The sequence below is a fragment of the Bubalus bubalis genome, chromosome 10, assembly GCF_019923935.1.
Source record: "Bubalus bubalis isolate 160015118507 breed Murrah chromosome 10, NDDB_SH_1, whole genome shotgun sequence".
NCBI classification, from domain to species: domain Eukaryota; kingdom Metazoa; phylum Chordata; class Mammalia; order Artiodactyla; family Bovidae; genus Bubalus; species Bubalus bubalis.
In genome coordinates this window covers 84,507,259-84,522,821 of record NC_059166.1, presented here as the reverse complement: position 1 = coordinate 84,522,821, position 15,563 = coordinate 84,507,259, and the positions used below count along the sequence as shown (strand labels likewise).

General features: G+C 39.1%; 1 protein-coding gene across 1 annotated transcript in view; it reads right to left on the bottom strand.

Moving 5' to 3' along the window:
- ELOVL4 (ELOVL fatty acid elongase 4) overlaps positions 1-15,563 on the bottom strand; it is a 39,534-nt gene that overhangs the window by 4,001 nt on the left and 19,970 nt on the right. The window contains exons 2-5 of the mRNA XM_006053418.4: positions 6,616-6,803; positions 5,363-5,443; positions 1,963-2,134; positions 681-808 (exon numbers count right to left, since the gene is read on the bottom strand). Coding sequence (XP_006053480.1) covers positions 681-808; positions 1,963-2,134; positions 5,363-5,443; positions 6,616-6,803 — 569 coding nt within the window. The remainder of the gene's footprint in view (positions 1-680; positions 809-1,962; positions 2,135-5,362; positions 5,444-6,615; positions 6,804-15,563) is intronic.

Here is a 15,563-nt window from a genome sequence, read left to right as displayed (position 1 = left end):
AAGGGCAGAATGAAGAGAGGTAATAATAACATTTTAAGTGGGAAAAAACTAAGAAAGAAGTTATTTTTCTGTCAGGCGAGTGTATGCTCCTCGGTTCTGTTTCGTCCACAACAAAGATTTGGAGCGACGGACATTAAAGCGCTTGGCGTGTCACGGCTCTCGGGTCTTGGACAGACCGCGTTCTAGCTCTCAGGGTTCAAATGGACCGTGTTATAGCTCTTAGACAAATCAGTGTTACAGCTCCATTTTATTTAGATAATAGCAGGAAGATCCATCCTCGAGGCGTGAGGGCATGTTGACCCAAAGACGCGAAGAGAAGAATGCCCCAGCGTGCAGGGTGGAGGGGAGAGAGAAAGAGAGAGAGAGAGAGAGCCCTTTGGCTCCTCTTTTTATGTTTTTCCCTCCTCCTGGGCCTGCCCAATGCAAATTGGGCTAACCAAGAGTGCTGTTGTTTCACCTGAGGTCCTCAGACCTTCCTTTGTTCTACTTGCGCGGGCTTTTCCCTTCCTTGTCTTTTAGCCACTGCCATTTTGGACTCCTGTTTCCTATTCTATCAACTTCAACTCCTATTGTTGGAGCACAGAGAAAGCCAGTTTGGTAACATAAAATGGTTGAAAATAACTCAGCACTTCACAATTAATGAGAGTCTAACATTCTCAGTGTTTTAATTGAGAACTCACCAGCTGCAGCATGGTCAAGTATCGTTTCCACCAGAGATATTTCTGAATCCACGGGCCGAAGGCAGCTAACCCATAGTATGAATACATAATCACATGGATGAAGGAATTCATCTGGGCTCCAAAAAATGCTTTAGAAAAGAGGTAGTTACAAGACACAGAAATCTTTATTTAGGTGATAAACCATTTGAATGTAAAATAAATCAATCTACATTATTTTCCAACATTTAATTCTGAGTATAGATGAGAAATAAAAGTTGTAAAATAGTTCTAATGGACAAGCCTTCTCTTCAGATAATGCCAAATATTTTTCCAGTTTAGACTCGGGCTTTTACCATATAAATAAAAATGGGTGTTCTTCAAGGCAAAGGACTTCCCAAGTGGCTCAAATAGGCCCCAATATACTTAAGTAGGTCCTAACACTGCCAACATCATTTTTCATTCTGTTGCTCTTGGGGGAATAAAAGCCAGGGTACATATAATGGTTTAAACAGATTTGTAAATCCTTCATTATTGTCTTTACACATGCCGATACACATAGCTACAACAAAATAGTACTCATTTCTTAGATTTCTAAATAGTTTAAAAGTAAAGTAGCAAGGTGAAGTGTAGTATGACTTGTACCCTGGGTCCCCATCAGAGGAACGGTCTGTTTCCAGCTCAATGATGTGAATTATCTCCAATGTACAGGCATCTGAAAACCTGGAGGCAGATCTTGGCCAAACTATGAGTTCAGATTCTCTTCAATACTGAGAAGGCTACATACAATTTCCTTTGAGTAAGAAGCAGTAGGTGCACTGGGGCCTATTTGAGAGCAAGAGCAGGCTCTGGGCTTGGAGAAGAGACGGAACCTTCAGATGGAGAAGTTCTATCTTGGTATCCTCTGGATCAGAACCACTAGAATTGCTCCCTCTCAAAATACTGTTTGCTACATTTGGGATTCATTTATGCTAATCTCTGGGGTAAATCTTTAGGTGTGAAAGTAGTCACAGATAAACAGCTAAAGCTCTACTTTCTTCAAATTTCTTTAAAGTGACATTAACACAGGAATAATTAAGCCTGGAAGTAAGTTATATATTTGTGGGGGTGTGTGTTAGTTGCTCAGTCATGAGCCTCCTCTTTGTGATCTCATGGACTGTGGCCCGCCAGGCTCTTCTGTCCATGGAATCCTCCAGGCAAGAAAACTGGAGGGGGCTGCTGTTAGACCAAGTCAAATTCTCACCACTTTCCACCCGACACATTTATATAATTTAGTACACGGGGACATATTCCTGAGGATGCTCACCCTGTCCTCCTGCAACCCACTTAATTCCAATCCACCACAGCGTAAACATGGTACAGTGATGATACACGTGAAGAAAAGAGACTTGGTTGTTTTTCTTCCTCAGGATAAAAAACACCGTGTCCAAATACTCAATTCCTTTAGATATAAAGTACCACCACAGAGCAGCAGCTATCTGCAGAAAGAAAGGGAAAGCATTTTATAAACACCAGGATGATACTATCACATGGTTGTCTACTAAAGTTAAGTCTGAAGCAATTTTTACTGCACAAAATGTATGAGGCATAGAATCATTTTTGTTTAAGTGGGTGTGAAACGTAGGCATCTATTCATGGGGAACAGGATGGGAAATAAAAGAGTCCAAATCTATATCTACACTGTGCCAACAGTTCAGAGGAAATTTTCAGTCTGTTTCATAGCTGGATGTCATGGGTACCAACCTGCTGATTGCAGTGCTGTGAACACTTTCAACTGCTATGGTTTTCAATGTGGTAGAGAAACTGAGATATTTACTCTATAAAGGTATTTCAGTTGTTCATGACTAGCCTATATTCCAGCCTCAGATATTCTTGCAAGTATGCTTGAGTAGCAACTGGTCTCTCTTTCTCACTTTAACATGTGCAACAAAATACTTAACCACATTATTTTTTATTAGGCAGTGAAATTTTTAAAATGATAAACTGCAATAAACACACACACGCAACAAATATTTCCTAGGTCATAAATATAATCCTGCTTACATGAGTAAGTCTTTTCTTTTCCTGAGCTCTAATTAAGACACCAGATGGTGGAGAAAGATTACATTACACGCTGAGATTAAGGATCCAAGGATCCAGTGAGAGGTGACCTCTGTATATACATTTTAAAATATTTCACAAGAATCCCACTAAAATAGTAATCTAGATTCATCTTTCTTATGTCAAGTATTTTCTATGACATCTGCCCTATATACCAACAGCAAAGGCGCCGGTACAAAACTGAAATCTGACGGTAAACCTGTGTGTGTCAGCAGTTTGGCAGATGCATTCACAGGAAGGCTTAGGCTCTTCAGAGCTGATGGGGTCTTTCTTCATTTGATAAGAGCACCTGTTGGATGCCATGGGTTTGTGCTTGTTTTGGTTTGGCTGTTCGCTTTTGAAAAACAAAATTATGATTATAAAGTGTAGGCAAGGAAAAAAGAGAACAGCCAAAGAAAAAAATAATGTATTTACAAACTGAGAATTATTTACTGAGTCTGTTTGCATAATAACATTGTTGAAAATGATAAAGCTGTTTGAAAACAAACTTGAAATAGGGAACTACTGACAGCAACATTATATTTAATATTCACTATTATGTTAGTCGGAGAAGGCAATGGCAACGCACGCCAGTACTACTGCCTGGAAAATCCTTTTAAAGTGTAACATTTTGGTGCAGTAAGGGGCTTTGCAGGTGGCTCAGCAGTGAAGAATCCACCTGCCAATGAAGGAGACATAGATTTGATTCCTGGGTCGGAAAGATCCCCTGGAGCCAGAAATGGCAACCCACTTCAGTATTCTTGCTTGGAGAATTCCATGGACAGAGGAGCCTGGTGAGATATAGTCTGTGGACTTGGACTTGACTTCGCAACAGAGTATGCAAACTCTATCTAGAAGGGAAGAGGTCATGTCTTATTTTCCCTCTTATCTGGCACTCTAAATCAGCAATGATTCATAAACAGTAATTAACAATCCTTCTTTCTAGTTTGTTAAAGTGTTAACCGTTCAGTAGTGTCTGACTCTTTGCGACCCCATGGATGGTAGCCCGCCAGGCTCCTCTGTCCATGGAATTCTCCAGGCGAGAATACTAGAATGGGTAGCCACTGCCTTCTCCAGGGGATCTTCTGACCCAGCAATCAAACCCAAGTCTGCTGCACTGCAGGCAGGTTCTTTTGCATCTGAGCCACCAGGGAACTGAATAGCTATATCAAAGTGAGAAGATCGTTCTTAGCTACATAACAACGAATACAAAGATGAGTCTCTGAGTAAAACACTTATTCTGCCACATCTCGGAATAACAGAGAGGGAAGAAATGTTCAAATACAATCTGCTGCCACTCTTGTCCTTTCTCCTCCTAGATTTCAGGTCTCACAACAGCTACATTTTTAAAGAACTGATCAATTTATGCATGCCAGAGGGCAGGCACACAATGGCCAAAGTGGTATTTTAAAAACTTTATCCCCCAAACGTTAACATGCTGTTTCACCCAAAGGGTTTATCTAAGCTCACTCCTCAAAGAAAGCAAGTCCGACACGTTTCCTTTTCTCTCTCCAGATGCAAGCAAGACCAGTGCTCCACTGCTCCAACCAGGAGAAGGTTCTCTAGCAACAAACCAAAACAAAGGGGCTCCCCTCAGGCAATCTCAGGTCTGAGCTCCTGGTTAACCTTTTGTTTACACAACTGCCTCTCCCACCTTAGCTAGAAAGTCAGCTCCACAAAGGCTGCATCCCTGTCTGCCTTTCCACTTGGGTTCCCAGTACCATCGCACTATCTGTGTATAGCCGATGTTCAATACACATTTGTTGAATGATTAAAACCAACGTGACAACCAAAAGGGGTGATTTTTCATCAGCATGTTAAGTCTTCTAATGGGGAAATGAAGACAGAGGCATAAAATCATAAATACACTAAAGCAAATCTTGGGTCTTGATGAATACTGGTGTTTATATTGTTGAACCCCAATGCTAAAGAGCTATTTTTTTTCAGGGCCAGCTACTACATATTATATTATTACTACATATATTATATCTAATATAAAACACACACATATATATAACATATGTTATGGACACATGTTTAATATGAACACAGTATACAAGAGGCATTCAATAAATACTTAACAAAGTAAGATAATTTGTTTCTTCACTTGAGTAAAATGGCAATTTTACTGATGTAGGTGACTACAAAGTAAAATATGATAACACTGTATTACTAGTCTATTTTTCTCAAATATAAATAAAAACTGGGTTTATACCTATACAAGCTGTGCTATGCCTAATTTACTAAACATTAAATCATTTATATTTGTCTTCTTCATACTTTCTTAACAAATGAATTCAACTTCAAGAGTTTCTATTCTTGACCCAAAAAACCAAAAATCTAAAATATAATCTTTATACTAAACATGGAACTATTATTATTATTATCTTTTGAGTACTGCATTTCAGTAGTCCAACACATATTCACTCTCAAATCACCAAATGAGAAAAGATAATGGGGAAGGAAAATGGATTTTAAATTATGTATATTTTTTAAAAAGTAGTTTTACTGACTCAAAACAATCCCACTATAGTTTTACCACTACATTTAAAGCATGTTTTTCACAGACTAGAGACTACAAAATTAAACCAACTTCTACTGATTACCAGTATTTTTAATGTACTTACCCTGACTTCATGAACGTTATCAGAATAATCCACAGTCTGGCAAATATAGCTATATCCTGCATTGTATGATCCCATGAATAACTGGAAAAAGCAAATAACATTTGGAGTAAAGTTTTAGAAGATACAGCATTTAAAAGCACTACATACAATGTGCAAACTTCCAAAATATTTTTAAAAGCAATATTGTCTTAAAAATAAATTTCAAATGCACTAAACATTTAATATGTTGGAATTTCTAAAATTAATCATCCATCAATTTATTCTTAAGTTGAAATCTAAATTTAAAATGACATGTAAAATTTGGACTGAGACATTCTATCTGTATTATAATATTAAGAGAAACTGTGATTAACCATGCTGCAAGAGTTGCATGGGTTTCTAGTTTTGAACCAGAGTGGATTGCATCTAACAAATTAGGTAAAGTAGCCAAATAAATTAAAGCTTTTTATGATGTTGAGTTTCTATAGGCTACGCTGTTAGTTAAAGAGATTTTTTAAAAGGAGCATACGGTTCATTTTCTTAGCATCACCAGTTCAGCTTGCTGGGTTCAGGTTGAACACTAATGAGGAGTCTCTTGGAAAACAAACTCCTTTCACTCTTGTAACTTAAAAAAGTGGTTGGGTCAGTCTAGCTTTTAGGATTTCCTTTTAAAATGCCATAGAGAATTTCTTGCTGTCCAGAAAAGTATACACTGATTAGCAGCAACAGCTGTATAACAGTTAACTTATTTTAGTTCCAACCTAAAATATTAATACAATTATATTATGTGGTAGGATTTAAATTTGAAATCAGTATTTTACATCTGCATATTTTCATCAGTTACCAAACCTGAAACTGCTGAATGAGAAATATAAATAGCCACAACTATTTACTGAGGTCTTAATATGTTCTAAACACTATGCAAAAATTATCTCACTTATCTCTGATACTTTAGAAGATAGGTATTATGCCCATTTTATAGATGGGGGAAATGAGCCTCAAAAAAGTTAAGGAACTTCCAATGTCAGAAAAACTAGTAAGGGTTATTTTAGAATCCAGTTTGTCTGCTCCCAAATTTCACTTTAAACAAGTCCTATACTTTATGTATGTTTCAGATTTTTGCTATCCATGCTTATGTCAATAACATAAAATTTACCCTTAGAGGAGCTAACAGTTATCTTACGGCACAACATTCCAATCATAGTTTTACACATTCTTATTTTCTAATTTGCAACAGACCTGAGGAAGTATAAAGTGAACTTTAGTAAACCTACCTCTCTGAAGATAAAAAGGTTAAGCAAAACCATCCCGAAATTATAGAGAATGAGCACTAAACGCATCTGGAAAGGTTCTCGGTCCTTCATCCATTTTGGACCCAGCCACACGAAGAGGAGGTACAGGGTGCTTATGGAAAGTGTAGGCAGTGGAGACTGCATCAGAGGCCAGTTCTCGACGCGTTTATCTACAGAGGGGACACAAAATTCATTACATGATAAACATTTTATCAAATGAAATTATTAGGAAGTGCCACATTTCAACTTAGCTTTCCTCCGTGACCAAATACAGATCCTTAGAGGTCCAACAAAAACACATGACATACAGTTCTAATGACGTGGACGAACCTAGACCCTATTATACAAAGCGAAGTAAGTCAGAAAAAGAAAAACAAATATCGTATATTAACACATATATGGAATTTAGAAAGACGGTACTGGTGAACCTATTTGCAGGGCAGCAATGGAGATGCAGACATAGAGAACAGATTTGTGGACACAGTGGGATGAATTGCGAGAGTAGAATGGAAACATGTATGCTACCATATGTAAAATAGCCAGTGGGAATTTTCTGTATGATGCAGTGAGCTCAGGCCAGTGCTGTGTGACAACCTAGAGGGGTGGGACAGAGTGGGAGGGAGGTTCAAGAAGGAGGAGACATATGTATACCGATGGCTGACTTATGTTGATGTGAGGCAGAAACCAACACAATGCTGTAAAGCAATTATCCTCCAATTAAAAAGATATACATTTAAAAACTACATGACATTTAAACCAAAGAAACAAGACCAATTCCTGGGAGTAGCTTTTGGAAGTGAAGTTGCATTATATAAGGTACACCTTATACACTTGACAGAGAACCTTGACAACAAAGAGACGAAACAAGGTTCATTGAAAATACAGAATAGGCTTGGGATGAAACGTTAATCAAAGGTTTCACAGACAGAAAATACTTAAAGGAGAAACTTGACCTTATATTAAACATGTGAAATAAATCAGCACAGTTTGGAAGCTGCTCCCTCCTATGCTAAAAGCAGGAAAAATTTAGTAATCTGAAAAGGTGTGGAGAATGGAAGCCATCCCCTGGAACATTTCTGGATGCTGAAGACAAGAGTATGGTTATATCTTAATTAAGTTGAGGATTAAGTTAGAGGTCATTACAGTTTGATAATTTATTTAAATGGCAACCACCATATTCAAGACATTTTTCTTTTTTCTTGAGAACATGAATTTATTCTTTTCCCATGAATATAATCAACTTAAGTGCTTTTCTCTAAAGCTATAAATCATTTACCTTATGTATGTGTAAATATATATATCTCCAATGTAACACATTATTTCATTTAAATTGAGTCAGCTGTCTTTAAATTCAAATATGTAATCTTGAATCAAATTTATAACAGTTTTGCCACAAATATTTCTGAGATGCATAATAATGAAATATGAGGTAGACAAAAATTTACATTATAAAAAGACACTGAAGTCAATTTTTATATTTCTAAAAGCTAAATGGCATTTTGAAGGTTGTGAATCTAATGTCTAATTTATTCTTGGTAATGCATATTATTTCTATGTTGTATTTTGAGGAAAATAATATATTTCTCAATAGTTAAAAAATTTTAGCCAATTCCTAAAACCTAGCCTAAAGGAATGTAATTTGATTGCTCATTACAATGTCTCTCTATTTAAACTGTCAGTTTTATTAAAACTATATATGTGAAACAGCTCTGGATAAGTTAATTATCTTTCAAAATACTTTACATAAAAATAAATTAGTCTGTTCCTATATTACTGTCAACAGAAAATAAGATAGAACATGTGAAACACAAGTACAAAAATATTTAATCACATAGCTTCCAAAGTTGGGAAGTGATTTAATAACTATGGTTTCCATAAAAGAAGAGTTGCTAGAAGGGTGGGATGGGGCTTCCCAGGTGACACAGTCAAGAAGAATCCCCTCGCAATATAGGAGACGTGGTTTCCACCCCTGGGTCAGGAAGATCCTCTGCAGATGGAAACAGCAACCCACTCCAGTATTCTCACCTGGAAAAATCCCATGGAGAGAGGAGCCTGGTGGGCTACAGTCCATGGGGTTACAAAGAGTTGAACACGACTTAGTGGCTAAACAACAACAAGGATGGGATACTGACTCAAAAAGAAGGAAAAAAAAAAACAAAACACAAATATGAGAACAAGAATAGAAAACCCAGAGGAACTGTTTTCACTTTATAGTTTACAGTGGAAGCCTACTATCTTATCTATTCATAGAAATTATGGTCTGTCACTCAAATCAAAACATATTCCAGAACTAAAAATAAACTAAAATACTTAAAAGACAGGAGGGATAGTAGTCCTCTTATAGGGAGGATAATTTAAAAGACGGTGGGACGGCTTTTACTGAAGGCACTGTGCCACTGTGGTCTCATTAGTGCTTGGGCAGTCTTCTTTAATGTCACTATGCTGTCCTTCTGCACTCATATCTTTCTATGTCAAAAGGCCCCTTAAAACATGGGGTATTTATCTACTTAGATCTCTATTTTTCTATATTATAGAAAAAGACTAATACAAAGCCCCTAAATCCTAAAGCTTGGCTCTACTTCCGGTCATGAGAAAAGGAGTTGCCGGGGTGTCCCACCTCCATCCACAAACTAGAGGGCTTTTCCCATGGGATAGATGCAAAGAGCAAAAGAACTCTGCTATGAGATAATCTATGTAACAAAGAAAATTACAAAGAAAGATCGATTATATTCTTTGCAGCTGAAGACGGGGAAGCCCTATACAGTCAGCAAAAATAAGACCAGGAGCTGACTGTGGCTCAGATCATGAACTCCTTATTGCCAAATTCAGACTTAAATTGAAGAAACTAGGGAAAACCACTAGACCACTCAGGTATGACCTAAGTCAAAATCCCTTACAATTACACAGTGAAAGTGATGAACAGATTCAAGGGATTAGATCTGATAGACAGAGTGCGTGAAGAGCTACGGACAGAGGTTCATGACATTGTACAAGAGGCAGGGATTAAGACTATCTGCAAGAAAAAGATATGCAAAAAGGCAAAATGGTTGTCTGAGGAGGGCTTACAAACAGCTGAGGAAAAAAGAGAAGCAAAAGTCAAAGGAGAAAAGGAAAGATCTGAATGCAGAGTTCCAAAAAATAGCTAGGAGAGATAAGAAAGCCTTCCTCAGTGATCAATGCAAAGAAATAGAGGAAAACAATAGAATGGGAAAGACCAGAGATCTCTTCAAGAAAATTAGAGATACCAAGGGAACATTTCATGCAAAGATGGGCACGATAAAGGACAGAAATGGTATGGACCTAACAGAAGCAGAAGATATTAAGAAGAGGTGGCAAGAATACACAGAACTGTACAAAAAAGATCTTCATGACCTGGATAATCACGATGGTGTGAACACTCACCTAGAGCTACACATCCTGGAGGGCAAAGTCAAGTGGGCCTTAGGAAGCATCACTATGAACAAAGCTAGTGGAGGTGATGGAATTCCAGTTGAGCTATTTCAAATCCTGAAAGATGATGCTGTGAAAGTGCTGCACTCAATATGCCAGCAAATTTGGAAAACTCAGCAGTGGCCACAGGACTGGAAAAGGTCAGTTTTCATTCCAATCCCAAAGAAAGGCAATGCCAAAGAATGTTCAAACTACCACACAATTACCCTCATCTCACATGCTAGTAATGCTAAAAATTCTCCAAGCAAGGCCTCAACAGTACATGAACTGAGAACTTTCAGATGTTCAATTGGGATTTAGAAAAGGCAGAGGAACCAGAGATCACATTGCCAACATCTGCTGGATCATAGAAAAAGCAAGAGAGTTCTAGAAAAACATCTACTTCTGTTTTATTGAGTACACCAAAGCTTTGACTGTGTGGATCACAATAAACTGTGGAAAATTCTTCAAGAAATGGGAATACCAGACCACCTTACCTGCCTCCTGAGAAATCTATGCAGGTCAAGAAGCAAAAGTTAGAACTGGACATGGAACAACAGACTGGTTCCAAATTGGGGAAGGAGTACATCAAAGCTATATATTGTCACCCTGCTTATTTAACTTATATGCAGAGTACATCATGTGAAATGCTAGGCTGGATGAAGCACAAGTTGGAATCAAGATTGCCAGGAGAAATATCAATAACTTCAAATATGCAGATAACACCATCCTTAAGGCAGAAAGCAAAGAGGAACTAAGGAGCCTCTTGATGAAGGTGAAAGAAAAGAGTGAAAAAATCTGGCTTAAAACTCAACATTCCAAACACTAAGATCATGGCATCTGGTTGCATCACTTCACGGCAAATAGATGGGGAAACAATGGAAACAGTGAAAGACTATTTTCTTGGGCTCCAAAATCACTGCAGATGGTGACTGCAGCCATGAAATTAAAAGACGCTTGCTCCTTGGAAGAAATGTTATAACCAACCTAGACAGCATATTCAAAAGCAGAGACATTACTTTGCCAACAAAGGTCCATCTAGTCAACGCCATGGTTTTTCTAGTAGTCATGATAGATGTGAGAGTTGGACTATAAAGGAAGCTGAGTGCCAAAGAATTGATGCTTTTGAACTGTGGTGTGGGAGAAGACTCTTGAGAGCTCCTTGGACTGCAAGGAGATCAAACTAGTCAATTCTAAAGGAAATCAGTCCTGAATATTTATTAGAAGGACTAATGCTGAAGCTGAAACTATAATACTCTGGCTACCTGATAGGAAGGACTGACTCACTGGAAAAGACCCTGGTGCTGGGAAAGATTGAAGGCAGGAGGAGAAAGAGATGACAGAAGACAAGACAGTTGGATGGCATCACCGACTTGATGGACATGAGCTTGAGCAGCTGCGGGAGTTGGTGATGGACAGGGAAGCCTGGTGTGCTGCAGTCCACGGGGTCGCAGAGAGTTGGACAGGACTGAGCAACTGAACTGACTATGTAACAAAGAAAGGAAGATAAATTCACCTTAAGGCGATTCTAATTTCTAACATTATACGTTATTTCTTACTCTTATATACACAATTCCTACTGACTTCAAAGGCAGTTCCGAGCATCAAGCAAGGGAAAATTAGAGAGGTGGGTCCAAAATTTCCCCCAAATCAAGAATAAATAAAAATGCGCATTCTTGGGAGGGAGTTTGGGGGGAAATGGATACATGTATGTATATGTGTGGCTGAGTCCCTTTGCTGTCCACCTGAAACTGTTACAACATTGTTAAGTGGCCATACTCAATACAAAATAAAAAGTTTAGTAAAAAATTTAAAAAGAAAGAATGTTAATTGATCATGGAGTCACAAAGAGTCAGACACGACTGAGCGACTGAACTGAACTGAATCTTCAAGAGCTCATGCTCGTTCTCAATCATGTCTTACTCTTGTGAACCAATGGACTGTAGCCTCCCAGGCTCCTCCGTCCATGGGATTCACCAGGCAAGAATACTGGAGTGGGTTCCCACTGCCTACTGCAGGGGATCTTCCTGACCATTAAATACAAACAGTTCTACAAAACACACATTGGTTGTTGCAACCCTTGAACGTAAGCCTCAAACTTTGCTTAAAATATTAATTTGAATATTATTTTCCTTAAACCTGAATAGCAAGTTTACACATGACATAAATGATTGGTTATATCATCATAATTTTGTAAAACCAAGAACAATGAACTCTGAATGGTGGGAGAACTGAGGTTCTCTTTAACAGACTCTCTCAAACCACATAAAAGTTGGCATTTCGTTCAGGACTGTTACTTTTCAAAGAACTGAAATCTTTCAATAAAATAAAAGAAAGCTCTTTTGGAAAAAAAAATGCCCATCTTTTAATGCACGGTGTTACTCATGGAACAGAGATATTTAAAGAGACACGAGTAAGAAGCTGAAGGTCTAGACAGGAAGAAATACCGACAGAGCCCAACAGGGATAAAAGAGGTGGGAAGGGGTAGAAAAGGAGTAACAGGCGCAACAGAGAAGGCATGCGAGACTCCACTAGCAGACAGGCGGGCTCTTTTAAGGCCAGCTCTGCGACTGTGGGTAAGACCTTAAGGGCACAACTTGTCCTCATTCCCTTCATCTGTAAAGCCTGATGGGGAGCAGGGAAACTGGATTAGCGCTTCTCTGACTTCAACAAGAAAAAGAATCACTTGGGAGCATAGTTACCGTGAAGGTTCTGACTCAGTAGCTTGGGGGTATGGCTCACCTTTAGGAAGATTTACTTTCTAGAAGTAAGATTGTACTTTCTAGAAGTTCCAAGTGAGGCTATGCCAATGTTCCATGGACCATCCTTGAGTAGCAGAACACTAAGTGACCCCTTGGGAGTTTTTCTTCTAACTTCTAAAAATGGCTATTTTTTACAACAACAGCAAGGAGAAGAAGGGTTCCCTGGTAGCTCAGATGGTAAAGAATCCCCCTACAATGCAGGAGACCCCAGTCTGATCCCTGGGTCGGGAAGATCCCCTGGAGGAGGAAAAGGCAACCCACTCCAGTATTCTTGCCAGGACAATCCCATGGACAGAGGAACCTGGTGGGCTACCGTCCATGGGTTCGCAGAGTTGGGACATGACTGAGCAGCTTTCACTGTTTCACAGAGAGAAAGAATGGGATTGAAGATAAGGAATACTGGGTTAGGAAAACAAGCAGTTTTCGCTGGCCAGGGACCCACTTCTCACAGCCAGAGCCCTGCACGTATTCTCCTTATATCACACACTGTCCTGTGGCCATCCTCCAATGCCCTATCCCCACACCCTCTGCCTCTGGTCTGACCTCTTCTTCTGAGTTTGGTGTTTATTTTTTTTTAATAATCACTTTTTATCTCTTTATTTATTGTTGGCTGTGCTGGCTCGTTGTGGCTGTACGGGCTTTTTTCCTCAAGTTGCGGCTAGTAGGGGCTACTCCGTAATTGTGGTACCAGGGCTTCTCATTGCGGTGGCTTCTCTTACTGCTGAGCGTGGGCTCTAGGGCATGTGGGCTTCGGCAGTTGCAACCCGTGGGCTCAGAAGTCGCGGCTTCCGGGCTCCAGAGCACAGGCTCAGTAGCTGGGGTGCACAGGCTTAGTTACTCCAGGTGGGATATTCCTGGACCAGAGATCGAACCCATGTCTCCTGCATTGGCAGGCAGACTTTTTACCACTGACCCACCAGGGAAGCCCTTAAATAATCTTTTGAAGGAATTAAATCCTCTAGTTATTTGAGTTACACGGGATCCAAATATATATCATGCACATTAGAGTAAAAGAAGACATGTTTCTGGTATGCTGTCCGTACACAGTGATGGGTGGGGTTCCACACCATGAATTTATTAGGGGTGGAAAAAAAAGAAAAATTCTATCGAAACACTATCCCTCTTGCCAACACTGAAGTCAGATTCTGTCATCAAGGAATATCAAGATTCAAATGGGTTTTATGTAACATTCTTGGGAATGCTCTCTATGAAAAGCTCTTACAGGGGAGGGAGAGGGTCAATATGGCACAAATAGTATATAAATTGAACTCTAGTTGATTCGTCATATTGTCTTCTTTCTGTATTTTATTTTATTAATATGTTTACTAACATGTCTATGCCGTCCTATTTTGATGATTTTGCTCTTATTTTTGAGTCTATTTATTAACAATTTTGGGCCTTCCTCATGTCTCAGATGGTAAAGACTCTGCCTGCAATGCAGGAGACCTGGGTTCAAGACCTGAGTTCAATCCCTGGGTCAGGAAGATCCCCTGGAGAAAGGAATGGCTACCCACTCTAGCCTTCTTGTCTGCAGAATTCCATGGACAGAAGAGCCTGGTGGGCTACAGTCCATGGGGTCACAAAGAGTCAGACATGACTTAGCAACTTTCACTAACAATTTTAAGCCTTTCACGTTGCACATCCCTGAATATTCATTAGAAGGACTGATGCTGAAGCTCCAATACTTTGGCTACCTGATGTGCAGAGCTGACTCATTGGTAAAGACCCTGATGCTGGGAAAGACTGAAGGCAGGAGAAGAAGGGGACCACAGAGGATGAGATGGTTGGATGGTATCACTGACTCAATGAACATGAGTTTGAGCAAACTCTGGGAGATGGTGAACGACAGGGAAGCCTGGCATGCTGCAGTCCATGGGGTTGCAAAGTGTCGGACATGACTTAGCGACTAAAAAACAATAATAAATTAGATGTGTAGAATTTCAGATTTAGAAATGATCCCTTTATTTTAAAAATGAGATGCATAGAGACCAAGAGACTTGCAGGAGAAGGTGGAGCCCACCTTCTCAGTCACCATGCCCACTGATTTCAGGCCTAAATTATAGGCCTGAAGAATTTTTCAAATAGAACTCTGACTATCCATCATGGTCCTTAAAGGGAAAGAAAACAAGAGAGACTTACAGAAGCTCTCTGAGCAGAAAGAAGGACAAGAGATAAACACACTGAGGCTCGCACCTTCTCAGGTGCTGCATCCAGCAGACCTGGTCTAGGGTCACGACGCTCTGGAAGACACGACACCAAATACTGAGGAAAGACCAAGGATGCATAGCTTTTGAAAGAGGAGGCCTCATCAAATACTGAAAGACCTAAAGAGGCACCAGATTTATTCTCTATTTCCACAGAACCCATGAGAAGGGCTTTGGCAAAATAAATTATGCCTATAAATTCAGAAATTTCTAACCATGAGGTCTCTCTTTCTATAAGTAGAAAAGCTGTCTCCTTTGGAAATGAGTTTCCTTTATTTAAGTTGTGAATAATTAAATTAATTTTAAATTAAAGTTAAGCACATCTAAAGTTAAATGTTACTGCAAATCAAGTTTCGGAGCAAAGAACTTTATTTCAAAAATAAGAATTACCAAGACATATTACCTTAACCTTCCAGACCCTTTAGGGTTAACTTCTTTCTCAAAAAACTGTTTTCATCTAAAACACTCTGACTGTTTCACAAAGCTCATGCCAAGTGAGACTGGTTGACATACACTAGTTTGGTCAATAATCATA